Raw genomic sequence first — 15865 nt, forward strand, 5'->3', positions numbered from 1 at the left:
CAATGGGTGTAAGTGGAATACAAATTGCTGTAACAAATAAATAAATGCATGCCCGTTTGAGCTTCAGGAAAGAGGTGGGATACAAATGTAATAAGGGTACAGGAGGAGCCCTCTCAGCATCTAGACCTGGCAAGCCTAGACATCGCGAGTGGTAAATAAAGGGGTGGATTCTCCCTTTCAAATACATAGGTTAAAGGGAAAAATCGAATCTGCATAAATGAATGAGGGGGTGCCGTTCATTTTCGTATTCCCTAGTTCTACACTTAAGTAGAAACCAGTCCAGGGGGGAATTAAGGTGCGCTACGTGGAGAGGCAGCCACTTTGCCTGGCAGAGCTTCGTGAGCTGCTGCCCTCTCCACCCCGAAAACTTCACATAGGGAAAAGCTTTCCCCGTCGAATTTCTGCATGTCGTGCAATTGCTAAAACCACGGGTCCCCTTCCCGGGGGAGGCGCGGCAGCCGGATCCTAGGCATGCTTACTCGAAACTTACTCCAAAGTAAGCAGCATAAAAACGCGCTCCTCTTTGGAGATCGATAAAGGGGTTGCGTTTTTGTTTTGTTTCTCAAATGCGCAAGAGCAGTGCCGCAGTTCCCTGCGCCTTTGACCGGCAAAGCAAAAACTATCCCCTATAGCCATTCATAGGTAAAGGCAGCAGCCTCTCGATCCAGCCGCGCAGAGGACGCCTCGCGCGAGAGGCTGGGCCTGAGCAGAGAAGGGAAGTGGGCTCCGCTCGTGCGCCGCCGAAGCTTTTCCGGAGCAGACGCTTTCCGGCGTTGCGCGCTGAGCCTCATGGATTTGAACTGGCAGTTCTGGAGAAGCGAGGGCCAAGTATGACTTTGAAGCGCAGGGGTTATGGGGCGGCGGGGGGTTGCTGCAGATCGCGGCGAGTAGAAGGTCGGAGGGAAGCATGTGGTGGAAGGGAGGAGGGCGCCCTTCCTTCGCTCCAGTGGAAGGAGGGTTTTACTGGCAAACGGCAAGGGAGGACTGAATGGCGTTTGCAAGCGGGCGGCGACGGATCGCTCTTCCCTTTGCATTGATTTGCCGACACTTCTCCCTCATGCGATCCTATGCATGTCTCAACCACGCACGTCTATTCAGAGGGGAGCTTTGCAGCGTTCAGAGCGTTCCTTGCTCCCAGTGCGTGCAGGAGATTGTGAAACCCGAATTTCTGTGGCCCGGTACGAATTGCAGTGAAAGGCTGCCGACTGTAAATTGACAAAGCAGCGTGTGTGTACTACAGTCTCATTCGTAACAATTATCCCTGGAACCCAGCTCCCAAAGAAATATCTTAAACTGCTTCCAAAAGTGGAGTCCAATACATGCCCACTCAAAAGTATGTCCTGTTGATTTTAATGGGGCTTGCTCCTGATAAATGGATATATTAGGTTGCGGTACAGTACTTGCTATGTCCTGCTGATAACTGTTCTGGGATACTCCAGAAAGAAGAAACTAGGTTAGTGGTTTGTTGAATGTGAATATTCTCAAATGCAATTAACACTCCACATGTTGGGGTTGTTGGAAAATCTGTTGTAACGTCTTAAAATGTATTGACACTTAACTGCCAAGGAGATAGAAACAGATAGATTCTCTGTGCAACTGGAATAGGCGCTGTGTGCAGCTGTAATATAATCCACCCTGTGAGTGCTCTCCAAACGTTAGGCCACCAACGTGGGATCCTCCAAGCAGGGCCATACATTTGGATATTAGCTTGCCACACAGGTTGATTTGGGGCAAATATGTAAATTCACAGCTTGGATTCATGGCTTGGGAGACATGGGTTTTTATTTGGGTGCACATTTAAAAAACAAAACTCCAGTGTGTACTAATAGTTGTGAATGGTGCTTTGTGCGACACAATCTCATGTATTCCCCCCAAGTGTGTCCAGTGTAGTTTTTTACTAGGTAAGTGTGTGGCCATCAGTGCACATGAAAGCTTATACCCAGAACAAACTTAGTTGGTCTCTAAGGTGCTACTGGACAATTTTTAATTTTTAATTATTATTTTTGTGTATGTGTTGCTTTAGCACAAGAAAGAGACAGAGGGCAGTTTAGGAAGTTGAAATAAAAGAAGTGTTTAAGATGCAAATAGAATTAGGTACCGGGCACAGATTATTGGCTACTTATGCTTGGTTTAGGAATAACGGCTTCACAAAATACCTGAGTATTCAAAAAGCATCTCTCTTTCTTTAGACCTTTTTTCAAAGGTTTCTTCATTGGGTAGATATTTTGGACCCTACGCTCCTGTTTATACCAAATGTAAGTAGCTTATCGATTTAATTTTTGTACCTTGACATTGATAAAGAACTAATTCTAGATCAACCATGTTTCTCAGTCTGCGTTTTGAATGTCACGCCAGGCTAGAAATGTGAAGGCCCGGTTTTCTTCTGCTTCAACCCCCCTTCAGTTCCCCCCCCCATTGGTTTCCCCCACCCCCATTGTTTCTCTTCCACCTCCCCTCCGGGCTGCCACATCTCTTTACAGGGCACACCTATGCATGTTTACTCCCAGGGGTGCTCTACTGATTATTATTTCCATTGATTTAAGTGGAACTTTCTAGTAAGCATGCATAGGATTCCCAACTTTAAATTCTCAGCCTCTAAAAATGGATCTGTGTAGAGCTTATATAATTATTCCACACACCCCCCCACACACACCCAGTGATGGGTTATATGTGATGTGGAAGATTTGTGATCTGATCTCCTGACATCTGATTTCCCCAAGAGGATATGGAGGGCTGCCAGTTCTGATCAGAGCAGTAGCTCTGGGACAAAAAAGGGGGATTAACCCTGTCTTCACGAGCTGCTGTTCTCCTGATCTAAATGAGAGGTAGCTGCTTTGAACCCAACCCCCTCTGCTAAAAGTAAAGTTCGAATACAGGTAGATGATGAAGCAGAGTTAGAAACTGTGTGTGTGACCCTACCTCTGCTTTTCCTTGTAAAACAGAAGGAAATCTTCATATCCAGAACCCTTTTGCCAACTAGTAAAGAAAACATCGCAGAGTCCTTGCAGGACAAAAAGGTATCTGACCTTCTTCCACTAACACAGTTGTGTATACAGTGTATTGTAATTAATTACCATTTGAGGTATGCAAAGTGACAGGGCGACAGGAAGATTTTTCACCCATCTCATATATCTTCCCAACACCTGTGTGAGAGGTGGGGGTGGTGGGTAACTGGGGATGCAGTGTGGCCCAAAAGTCTTCATTTTGCACCAGGGGGTGACTCTTGCTTTCTGGGTATGGAAGGACTGCTCCTGTAGTTAGTGTGTTTCAGCACTTTACAACAGGAGGGAATTTCAGGGCCAGTTAATATGTGTGTAAATTGCCATGTGCCATGTGTGACCTGATCATCTCTGGAATCACAGCTAGAGAGAGTAGATAGCACCTCAATTTTGTCAGGGAACTGACAAAAGGCTAGAAGCCTTTCAGTGGAATGTCTGCTCCTTGTTCAAAAGGTTTCTTGGGCAAAAAATTATTAGTTAAATCTCTACTGCTGTGGTAAAATGCTGGAAGCATATTCCTGAAAACTCAAAACATAATGTGCGGGTGGGACAGGGGCATGATATGCAACAAAACTTACTCTAAATGATTTTTTAAAATCTCTTTGTCTTAATGCTTAGATAAGAGAAGCCTGGAAGCTAAGTTTGGTGAGTTTTTATAACATGTCTAGGTATTCTTTTAGCTGATATTTTAAAAAACATATCCTAATTCTTTGGGGTTTCCTGTTTGCTTTTCTCCTTGAAGGCCTCTGTACATCCTTGCACTGGCGAAACAATTCCTTTCTTACTTAGGCCTCCAGGTCAGTTTCCATACATAGTTTTTACTAAAATCTGTTTATATGCTTATACAACATTTGTGGCCTGTTATCCTGAGTAATATAAATACTGTTCAACTTACTAGCAAATTGTATCGGTGGAACTTCTGCTAGTTTCTTCATAAATGCCTTCATTACCGCTTCTGGGATAGTAGGCAACATGCAACCTGTAATCGTTTTTGTGCAGTTGATGGATATGTGTTAGATATGGAGACCTCAGTTTTCATTTAAATGTAAAAAGGTAAAGGTAAAGGTACCCCTGCCCGTACGGGCCAGTCTTGACAGACTCTGGGGTTGTGCGCCCATCTCACTCAAGAGGCCGGGGGCCAGCGCTGTCCGGAGACACTTCCGGGTCACGTGGCCAGCGTGACATCGCTGCTCTGGCCAGAGCCAGAGCCAGAGCCGCACACGGAAACGCCGTTTACCTTCCCGCTGGTAAGCGGTCCCTATTTATCTACTTGCACCTGGAGGTGCTTTCGAACTGCTAGGTTGGCAGGCGCTGGGACCGAGCAGCGGGAGCACACCCCGCCGCAGGGATTCGAACCGCCGACCTTTCGATCGGCAAGTCCTAGGCGCTGAGGCTTTTACCCACAGCGCCACCTGCGTCCCATTCATTTAAATGTACTTGCCTTCTAATCACTTGCAAGGTGCTGGTTCCAAGAAATGTGTGGAAGGTTCGTTGCATTTCCCCCCACATAAACAATTGGTTCTTAAGGTGTCATAGTTTTTGCATTTTTCGCTCCAATAACTGGCTTCCTTTTCTTATTGTATTCCCTTAAGTCCATAAATGACTCCACTAATCTCATAAATAGTCCCCGAAGAATCCTAGGAACAGTAATGTTCACTGGGGAGAGGCATTGACAATTAAACCACTCTAGGAATTGTAGCTCTGTGAGGGGAATTGGGGGGGGGGGTTTCTAACCACTCTTAGCATCCTTAACAAACTACAGCTCCCAGGATTCTTTGAGGGAAGCCATGACTTTCTAAAGTGGTATGATACTGCTTTAAATGTATAGGACCTCAGTTAGACCAGCGAGACAACCTACATAACAGTTGATTTTGCTGAATTAAAAAAAATATTCCTTCTCTCTCTCTCTCTCTCTCTCTCTCTCTCTCTCTCTCTCTCTCTCTCTCAGCTTTCCTGCCTATTTATGCTCCACTGGTGAGTAATGATAGTCGTTTCCAGAGTGTCTGTGAGCGGCAAATATGCCAGTTTCCCCTTGCTGTAGTCCAGAATCTCACAGATTGAGTGGATTCCACATTAAAAGAGCTACTGAAGGAGAAGTCTGGTTCGCCGCCTTCCCCCAAAAGGCAGGACTCTTCAGCCACCAATCGCTTGCTTCACCCAAATTAACTGATTAACTTGTGTAGCTATGATGTGCTACAAATCATTGTTTGTTTGTGTGTATGTGTGAGAGTGTGTATGTGTGTCATTTAAAGGAAAACAGTTTTCATTCTTGCAAGAGGTAGTGATGGTCACCATCTATGATGGCTTTAAAAGAGGATTGGACAAATTCAGGGAGATGAAGGGTGTTGTTGGCTGCTCCCCGCAGTGGCTAAGCTCTAACTCTAGAGTCAAAGTTAGCATGCTTCTGAATACTATGTAGGAGAGGAGAGCGTTATTGCTGGTCAGTTCCTGCTTGCAGGCTTCTCATTGGCCACCATAAGAACAGGATGCTAGGTGGGCCACTGGCCTGGTTAAGCAGTGGCATTCTAACGTTATATCAGTGGAACATACATGCACTCGTGAAAGAAGGAGCTATCGACTCAGCAACTGCAATTGCACTTGTTTTGACATGTCAAGTCTGGATAGCTCAGTTGGTTCGAGCGTAGCGCTGAGAACATCCAAGATTGCAGGTTCAATTCCAGTATAGGATGGCTACATATTCCTGCATTGCAGGAAGCTGGATAGGCAACCTTCAGCCCTCCAGATGTTTTGGGACTACAACTCCCATCATCCCTGACCACTGGTCCTGTTAGCTAGGAATGATGGGAGTTGTAGTCCCAAAACATCTGGAGGGCCGAGGTTGCCTATGCCTGGATTAGATGATCCTCAGGGTCACTTCTATCTCTACGGTTCTATGATCCAGGGCCTATAAAGACTTGGAATATATTCACACACACATGTGCACTAATAGTGAACTCACAGTTGGAATGCCTATCCTTTTGTTGCTGAAACAAGCACCACCCACAAATGACGGGGTCGTGTCAATAGGCTCGGGGAAAGCGGGTTTTTTCGGAAGTACAGAAAACTCTATGGAAAAAAAGAAACGGGGGGCAGGGAATGCAAACAGCCCAACGAGGACTGAGCATAATCAGTGGGCACTGATTGCTGTTGTGTGGAGGAGGAAGTGGGAAGCTTAGAGAAAGGGAACTGTAATGGAGTATCCTGGAAGGGGGTGTGGCTGATAGGTTGGGGCACTGAGCAGAAGCACTCTGCACAACAACATTGTAGCTCCAAACAGCATGTGGACTTAAGACGTGCTTTATGGCAAAACTTCCACTAGGCACCCTTTATTTCTGAATATTGCAGTAGATGGAGAGAGGTTTTCTGTGGAGTGCATTCCATGGAAATCCCTTGCATATGTACTGTAAGCACGCTGAATTTGGTAAGTGTACATGAACCTTGTATGTAAATTGTCACACAAGAGGATTCCTGTATATGCTGGATTCATGCAGCTTTGTGTGTAGGGCTTTTGTAATGTGTGAATGGCCATAATTGAAGCCTAGCTACATTATGCTGTATGGTGTGGCTGCCATACTATTTAGGCAGTGTTCAACAGCCATGGGTGATGTGGGCCTCAGGGTGGGAAGAATGCTAGCATATGAAGCAGCTGTGTTGTTAGCTCCCCACCCTGCCAATGTTATCTTAATTCCTTCAGATGTTGCTGATGTGGCCTGGGAGCAACCACATTTCTGTGGCTCCCATATTGCTGCTAATAACATTGGAGCTGGGAGAGATACTGTATTGCTTCTGGATCAGTCTCTTTAGATCAGGAGTGGAAAACCTGTGGCCTTCCAAATGTTAGTTTATTTGCAGAAATTGTATACCATCAACATTAAGGGGGAGGGAAGAGGCTGTGAAGAGCATGAAGTCAAAAATAAAATTGCATTGTTTAAAATACAAAATGCATCACAAATCAGGAGATAAGCTTAATTCCATCAACAGAGCTGGAGGACCCCTCAAGGAAAGGCTGGCTGACTCCACATTGTTGGACTCTCATCTCCCATCAACATTATGGGAGTTGTAGTCCAGCAACATCTGGCAGGACCACAGGTTCCTCACCCCTTCTTTAGGTTGAGAGTGGCTAACCTGTGGTCCTCCAGATGTTAGACTTCAACGTCTCCCATTAGCTCTAGCCAGCAGGGCTAATGAGGATGATGGGAGTTAGTCAGGCAACATCTGCTGGGGGTGGGAAGCTGCTTCGGTGTGACAGCAAAACATAAAATTATCACCTGTGCTATCCAAATTGTTGTTGCTGAAGTGTGTCCTTGTGAGATTGTCAATACTTTCCCTCCTTCATGACATTTTATTCACAGGTTGTTGTTACTTTATTACCACACAGAAAAACATCGTCAGCTTTTATTTGCCAGGTAACGAGCAATCAATTTTCTGTTAATTTGTCATATATTTATTAGTGGATGTATTAACTAACGTTGAGGTTGCGTGCTTGTCATCTCGAATGTTGCAGTTCCTTTTCCATTCCTATATCGCTGGAGTCAGCTTGGCAAATGGGAATCCTCCAAAACAAGACGAGAAGAAAACTACGGAAATGGTAAAACATAGCTATGTATTTTTAAAAGGCCGTATGAGGTGAATTGTGCCAGCATTGTGGATAATGAATTTCCTCTGATTGTGCATTTGTTTTTTATAGGTGTTTTCACGAAAGCAATTACTTCTCTCCTTTGGAGTAATGACGTATGCCTCCTGCATGGGAGTATGTATTACCAAATTTTATACCACATTCCCTTCGGGGGGGGGCAGCATTTGCCTTTTTACAGTAGACTGTAAACATCTGAGGGTCTCAGAGCTGGTAAGGGGTTTGGTCTAGGGAGAGCAGGTGTGTCTGGGGGTGGTGTATGGCCTGAGGAGGCTGCCTTTGCCTCACATTTGCCCTTTGATGGGCAAAAGGTTCCTGCATTGGAAGCGATTGGACTAGGTGGCCCTTCTAATTCTATGACTCCCTCTCATGTTTTGAATTTGACTTGCTGCTATACAGCAGGAAATGCAAGGCCAGAGCCACACCACACATTTAAAGCACCACAATATCACTTTAAACGGTCACAGCTTCCCCCAAAGAATTCTGGGAGCTGTGATTTGCTAAGGGTGCTGAGAGTTGCTAGAAAACTTCTAGTCCCTGCCCCACCCCCCACTTCAAGCTACAATTCCCAGAGTGGTTTAACAGTCAGTTCTTCTTCACAGAGAGAGTGGTGTTAATCTAGAACCTTGGAGACCAGAGTTCAAATCTCCACTCAGCCATGAAGCGTACTGTGTGACCATGGGCCAGTCACAGTCTCTCTGCCTAACCTCCCTTGTAGGAAAGGTGGGATATATATGTTGTAATAAATAAAAGAATACAGCCTTTTGTCTCTAGGCTCTTCCTCACTACTTTGTAACTCGTTATAATCTGAGTCCTTCCGGGCAGCGTGTCTTCAGGAACTTCATGCCTGGCCCACTTACAGGTAAGAAAACAAGAAAATCATTCAAGAACCTTTCAGATGGAAAGCTGTTCTTTCAAACTCTCCATGGTTAAGACTGGGAATGGGCACTTGCTTGACTTGATTGGTTTTAAAGGTAAAGGTAAAGGTACCCCTGCCCGTACGGGCCAGTCTTGACAGACTCTGGGGTTGTGCGCCCATCTCACTTAAGAGGCCAGGGGCCAGCGCTGTCCGGAGACACTTCCGGGTCACGTGGCCAGCGTGACATCGCTGCTCTGGCGAGCCAGAGCCGCACACGGAAACGCCGTTTACCTTCCCGCTGGTAAGCGGTCCCTATTTATCTACTTGCACCCGGAGGTGCTTTCGAACTGCTAGGTTGGCAGGCGCTGGGACCGAGCAGCGGGAGCGCACCCCGCCGCAGGGATTCGAACTGCCGACCTTTCGATCGGCAATCCCTAGGCGCTGAGGCTTTAACCCACAGCGCCACCTGCGTCCCACCTGCGTTGATTGGTTTTACTTGTCTCCAAATAGGATAAAGCAGGCACGTCCAACAGGTAGACCGTGATCTATCGGTAGATCACTGGACGTCTGTGGTAGATCAGTGGTAGATCACTGGCTCCCCCCACAGAAGCTCAACAACTTTGAGCTGAACCCCCCAAAAACAGGGGTAGATCACTGCCAGATTTTAATTCAGAAAGTAGATCTCAGCCTCATGGGAGTTGGCCACCCCTGGGATAAAGGATCTAAACCAGGGGTAGGCAACCTAAGGCCCGGGGGCTGGATGCGGCCCATTCGCCTTCTCAATCTGGCCTACGGACGGTCCGGGAATCAGCATGTAAGTAGAATGTGTCCTTTTATTTAAAATGCATCTCTGGGTTATTTGTGGGGCATAGAAATTCGTTCATTCCCCCCCCCCCCAATATAGTCCGCCCCTCCCCCAAGGTCTGAGGGACGGTGGACCAGCCCACAGCTGAAAAAAGGTTGCTGACCCCTGATCTAAACCATTCACTCAGCTTTCTCCTGGGCCTGAGTGGTTGGATGGCAAACAGGAGTGGTGGCGGTTTACTGCCTTGCAGCGCAGGGGTTTGGTTGGAAACTGGTCCCTGTCCCCTTGAGCTGGTGGCAGCATTGGGATATTAAATGTTCCAGGAAGTGTGCTGCAGATGAGTAACCATAAATTTTCAAGTTTCCCAGACATGGAAAGCCTGCACATGGTTGTCCTGCCTTGATAATGGACTGGATGAGAGCCAAAAAAACTGAGGCTCAATCCTGACAAGACTGAGGCACTGTTAGTGGGCAGTTCCCTATACTGGATGGGTGGGAGGTTGTCTGCTCTTCATGGGGTTACACTCCCTCTGAAGGAGCAGGTACATGGCTTGGGAGTACTCCTTGGTTCTTTGCTATCTCTTGAGGCTCAGGTGGCCTCCTGTTTTAAGGATACAGTCGTACCTTGGATACCGAATGCCTTGTGAGTCAAACATTTTGGCTCCTGAACGATCAAAACCCGGAAGTGAGTGTTCTGGTTTGCGACCGTTCTTTGGAACCCAAATGTCCGATGTGACTTCTGTGGCTTCCTGCAGCCAATCGGAAGCCGTGCCTTGGTTTTTGAACATTTTGGAAGTCGAATGGACTTCCGGAATGGATTCCGTTCAACTTCTGAGGTACCACTGTATTGCCATCAAGCCTGAAAGTAATCGTTTGGGAAGTCTAGCTTCTTGTGAGATAAATGGACTTGGCAACAGCACTCAGAATTGCCTGAATATGTGATACAACGTGCATTCAGTGTGAACGTAAAAATCACCAGTGACCTACTTTTAGACAAATGTTTGTGTTCCTTTTCTTTTGCAGCCCTCTTGTGTGCGTTGAATGTGATGGTAACTAGAAGCAGTGAGTATGAGAACGGGATTGAGGTCATGGACAGCCAAGGCCAGGTCATTGGGATGTCTCAAAAAGCTGGAGAAAAGGTAGGTAAAGCAACAGGTTTTTCATTCTTCCCCTTCTCAACCTCTTGTGGGGTGGGAAGCAATGTCCCCAAATCTGGCACCTGTGCTCATCAGCTGCCCCTGACCACTTTGACATAAAAGAGCCTGAACTGACTCAATCCTTCCTTTTCCTTCTCCTGTCTGGTAACACTTAGGGATTCCTCCTTGATTCCCCACCACCAATGCCTCCTGTGGCTGTCTGCTCACTTTTCTCATATTTCATCCATTTCCCTAACTGCCTTTTTCAGAGGGGTACGTTCCGTATGCATCCCCAGTGGGGACAAAATCTTGTTTGTCTCTTTCTCTGTGGGACACCTGGGACATGGCTATTTGTGGTAGAACCAAGAAGGACTTGGCTGCTTGCTCCATAGCTGACTATGCTGCTGGCAAGACTGGCCTTGGAGATGGCTTGGTGGTAGAGCATCTGCTTTGCATGTAGAAGGCCCCCGGTTAAATCCCCAGCGTCTCCAGGTAGGGCTGGGGGAGACCCCTGTCTGAAATGCTGGAGAGCAACTGGCCTGTCCAGACAAGGCAGTACTGAGCTAATGTCCCATATTGTGACTTTTCCATAGCCCAATAATCCTCTACCCCACCAAACATTCATGACATGTTGTTCCTATAATGGAAACCCCTAGCTGCAATGGGGAAGCAGATGCTTTAGATCCCAACTCCATCAGCCCCAGTCAGTATAGCCAATAATCATGGTCAATGAGGGTCGTAATCCATCTGGAGGGCTGCAAGTTCCCCAATCCTGACAAGGTTTTCCATATTCTGGTGCATCTCACTGTGCCAAGGGAAGCTAAGGAGCATAGCTGTCAACTTTTCCATTTTCTGTTTTCTCTCCCGTTTTTCCTCCCGCTCCCCACTGTGCCACTTTGAGCCTCTTTTTAAACAAATGTACCTTCCTAATATTTTTGTGTGATATAAAAAAGCAGGATTGTTAGACAGATTGCAGCATAAGTACACAAATCTCTATTGTGACATTTACTTTCCTCTGTGTATGTGTTTTCTCACTCTCCCTAGGCTGTGGAACGAACAGCGCTAACCCGAGCAGTAATGTTTGGTACAGCAATGTTTTTTCCAGAGGTTGCTCTGCAGCTCTTAAAGCGGTAAGGCATCTTCAGCGTAGGTCCCTTAAACAAAACTCCCATTACCTTGCTACTGGAGTGGTCCGCAGCTATTCTTATTTCTGCCTCTTGCAAGTTTCTTCACATTTCTTGGATCAGAGAGAATGTGGCGTCATTCTCGAACATGAGTCCTGCCCGGACCTGTCGCCCTCCAGATATTGTCTTCCCCATCATCCTCAGCCATCATGACCAGAGTTCAGGGATGATGGGAGTTGTAGTCCAGCAACACCTGGAGGGCCACAGATTCGGAGACAGAAGCAAGCCACTGACTTTTAGAAGTCTCTGCATCTTCTCACAGCAGTAGGCTAACCTCAGGGATTTTCTCACGTTCTGCAGAAGGTATTGTGGGTCTCTAACCTGAACACTTTTACCTTGAGCATAACCCTGGGAATGTAAACTCACAGGTGGTAAAAGCCCTAGTGGGAAAAGTTTGAGACAATAGAACACTTTGTACTTTGACCCAGGAGAAAGACCAAAATGTTCCCTTCAACTTAAATGCCTTGAAGGATGAGACAACTGTCCCCACAGTGTTGGATTAGCAGCAGCTCATAGCTATCTTCCTGAGTTATTCTTCCAAATGTCTTCCAGCACTCCTGCTCCTCAGATAGCTCAGTTGGTAGAGCATGAGACTCTGAATCACAGGGTTGTGGGCTTGAGCCCCACGTTGGGTAAAAGATTCTTGCATTGCAGGGATTTGAACTAGATGATATTCGTGTTCCCTTCCAACTCTACAATTCTGTGATTCCATACAAGAGAGCTTGTGACTGGTTATACAGACGCCTGTATGGTACCATGCTATATAATAATCTACCCATGCAATCTCTTGCAGCACAAGCAGTTTACTTCGAAATCCATTTGTTTTGAATCCGCTGAGGTATGTTTTGACAGTTGCAGTCCTTGGAGGAATGGTACCCGTTTCGCTCAGTTGGATGCCACCGATTGGCAAGGTAGTTCTTGCGTTCTGTCCTCCTTGCAAATCTCTGCTGGCGGTCTTAAGGGCAAAAAGCATTGAAAGAATCAGAAAGGCAGAAATTTACACAAGCTGGGTTTGCATGTGGCTCCTTGGAATTTTCCTTGTAGCAGCTCCCAGTGTCCCTAGAACAGCTGTGTTGTAAATATGAGTTGCTATGGGGAAAAGAGAGAAGAAAACCTGGATGGAGCACAGGGCCTGGTATGATGACTAAGTTTTCAAATACTTCCACATCAAAGGTGCAGATTTGGCATAGGGGGTGTTGTGTCTCCTAAAAGTCAGATACCTTAAAAAAAATGGGGACCTTTGAAATAAGGTCCCACCTGCACTACACATTCAAAGCACCAGTGCTTTTTTCTGGGGGTACGCAGGGGTACGCATACCCCTAAACATTTTGTGAATCTAAGTTTGGTCTCATTGAGGGGCAGTATTTCAATATGAGTAGGAAAATGAGGAAGACAGGAGTGCCTGGCATTCTCTGGACCATGGGGTCACAAAGAGTTGGACACAACTAAATGACTAAACAACAACAAAGGAAAATGAGAGTACCCCTAAACATTTTTTAAGAAAAAAAGCACTGCAAAGCACTATTATACCACTTTAAACAGTCATGGCTTCCCCCAAAGAATCAGGGAGTTTGTTAAAGCTGAAGTGGAGTCCCTAAGTTATTTGGATGGTATCTTGCAGCCCTCCTTCTGGCAACTCCTGCAGCCAAGCAGGTGCCAAATGTATTACTCTGCTTTCCTTTGGACCATTTCAGCGAAGCCAAGATGGGGGACATATTGTCTGGGCAGCTCAGGACCTCCATAGGTACTGTGCAGGCTTGCTCCCCAGCGACCTCACTTTGGTATTGCTAATGAAGCAAAAACAACATGGGAGGGCAACAGTTAAGAGTTTCTGGTCTCTTCAGCCACAGCAGGTGCTGTGATTCCTCACCTGTTTGACTTCACCCTCAGAGGCACACTCCATTGCCTCCTGAGACAGACAGATGCCAACAACAATAACAAGTTTGTTAAGTGTGCTGAGAGTTGTTAGGAGGCTCCTGTTTCCTCACAGAACTACAATTCCCAGAGTTCCCTGGGAAGAGGGATTATTGCAGATGGGGCCTACCTCTCAAATTAATACAGGGGTTTGTCTCCTGTTCTAGAGACTGTATTTGCTAACCTATAACTAGAAACAGCATTGAAATGTGGCAAGTCATACTGAAACCCTTTCCTAAGCACATTTATATGTCATATTTATTTTCAAGAGGGATAGACTTCTGAGTAGTTCTGTTGTCTTCAGTGCTAATGCTTCAGAGATTCTAGCATAAGATTTGTGTTACACGATTCCTGTAACACACTTATTTTGTGTGATGATCCTAATGGAAATATATTGACTTATCCTTGTGCACAGAGCTGAACTCATGTGGTGTACCTAAAAACTGGTAATAAGTTTGAAATTGTAAGAACTTCATGTCTGTTTTCCAGATAAAAACAAGTGATCTTGAACCTGAAATAGCTGCTTCCACGGAAGAAACAGAAGTCTTCTACTACAAAGGACTTTAATGTGGGCACTTGATAATGACCAGGACTGCTGTTCCTGGTATATCAAAGTATTCAAACTTACGGAAGTGAACATTTGGTATCTTTCACCTAGGAAGTTGTTGATTATGTTGAAAGACATGAATCAACATTTGATCAGACCCATCTTCTGTACATCTGTTTAATGCAAAATCTCTACCTTCTGAGGCAATCATGTATGAAAAGAACAAACTACATTTTGTTGAGAAAACTCCCAACATATTACTAATGCCCTTCAATAGGGAAAAGGTTTAATTGTGTGAAATACCTGTGTGTATCCATTGAAAGCCTGTGGCAGAGAACAAAAGGACAATTTAAAGTCTCCCCAGGCACCCAGTGATGCTTTCAGTGACTGCCAACTTCAGAGGACTTCACTAAAGAGAACATTATGTGATCACTACCTTCTGGTGAAATTTAAGTTGCTTCCCTGGTTGAGCTGGATCCTGGTTAAAGGCTATGCAAATTGTACTGTGGTTTACCCTATGGCAAGAATGTTGTAGCTTGTGGCGTGGACCCTACAAATTTCCCTACCTCGTCACAAAACTGTTCACAGCTTGTGGCTTGGAAGCAGCTTTCAATAAGGGAAGTATTTTCTGCATAGAAGGAAGGTGCTTAAAGTGCTGTGAGAGGTGTTTGGGGTAGAGGAACTAGAGTAGTAGCAGCCAATATGGCACCTGCCAGCTGTTGCTGGACTACAACGCCCATCACCCTAACCACTGGCTCTGCTGGCTGCAGCTGACGGGAGCTGGCATATGGAGAAACACTTGGGAGGGCAACAGGCCCCCCCCCATTCTTATCTATTAAATATTCATACATGTGCACTTGTGCAAATGTTTCATTCAAAAGTTTCAACTGCTGTTAATCTGGTAAAGTTGTACAGAGCATTTTTTAAAGAGGTGGGAACAGAAGGTTATGCATAGTTTTATTGCTGCCAAGGTAGCCTGTTTCATGCTGCTCACAGGACTGGCTTTATCACTGTGTCTGCCCAAACAGGAGTCAGGTTTAATCCAGCAATACAGATGCAGGAAAATGCTCTTCTGCTTAATAATCTGGAACTAGTAGTTGAAGAATCAGTGTGTATTCTGCTGAGGTTGTACTCTGCTCTCCCTGTAGGGTCTACTCCAGTTCATTAGTGCAAATGTAAATAGTATGATTATCAACAGGATCCTGATTGTGTTCTGATTAGGCTTTGGTGTGTGGGATATATATATACATACACACACACACACACACAGTGGTACCTCGGGTTACATACGCTTCAGGTTACAGACTCCGCTAACCCAGAAATAGTGCTTCAAGTTAAGAACAGAAATCAGGCTCCAGCGGCATGGCAGCAGCAGGAAGCCCCATTAGCTAAAGTGGTGCTTCAGGTTAAGAACAGTTTCAGGTTAAGAATGGACCTCCGGAACAAATTAAGTACTTAACCCGAGGTACCTGTATTTATATATTTATACATACACACACATATATACATATATACATATACATATACATATACATATATATATATATATATTTGTGTGTGTGTACACACACAGAGAGGCCTCTCTTACCTATGCAGGCACTGCTGGTCCCATAACCAGAACATTTTATATACATGGAAACTGGAAGGCTAATTTTAAATGATACATAACTTGAAAAATCACAAAGCTACATTCTTTTTACATGTCCAGAAACACATTTGAGTTGGGCCCAAGTTTTATGGTTGCTGTTTTGTATTAATAGAAAATGTACACACTATCTGCAAAAAGAAA

At 45.5% G+C, this 15865-nt stretch overlaps 1 protein-coding gene across 1 annotated transcript; it reads left to right on the forward strand.

The window, feature by feature from the left end:
* The first annotated feature begins 720 nt into the window (after positions 1-720).
* On the forward strand, positions 721-14932 carry SFXN4 (sideroflexin 4). The gene is made up of 14 exons (XM_079976770.1): positions 721-828; positions 2190-2255; positions 2943-3017; positions 3618-3644; positions 3742-3796; positions 4948-4973; positions 7352-7405; positions 7504-7587; positions 7687-7749; positions 8407-8494; positions 10319-10434; positions 11476-11561; positions 12409-12526; positions 14019-14932. The coding sequence occupies exons 1-14, from the start codon at positions 790-792 to the stop codon at positions 14094-14096; spliced, it is 975 nt and encodes a 324-aa protein (XP_079832896.1). The 5' UTR covers positions 721-789; the 3' UTR covers positions 14097-14932.
* Positions 14933-15865: the final 933 nt, after the last annotated feature.

Source organism: Podarcis cretensis, assembly GCF_951804945.1.
Source record: "Podarcis cretensis genome assembly, chromosome: 5".
Taxonomy (NCBI): Eukaryota; Metazoa; Chordata; class Lepidosauria; order Squamata; family Lacertidae; genus Podarcis; species Podarcis cretensis.

Bases quoted from the DNA above. Each gene is read 5' to 3' on its own strand.
- SFXN4 (XM_079976770.1), top strand. From the start codon at position 790: ATGGATTTGAACTGGCAGTTCTGGAGAAGCGAGGGCCAA. The intron at 7,588-7,686 runs GTAAAACATAGC...TGTTTTTTATAG, and splicing joins AGAAGAAAACTACGGAAATG to GTGTTTTCACGAAAGCAATT. The intron at 7,750-8,406 runs GTATGTATTACC...TTTTGTCTCTAG, and splicing joins CGTATGCCTCCTGCATGGGA to GCTCTTCCTCACTACTTTGT.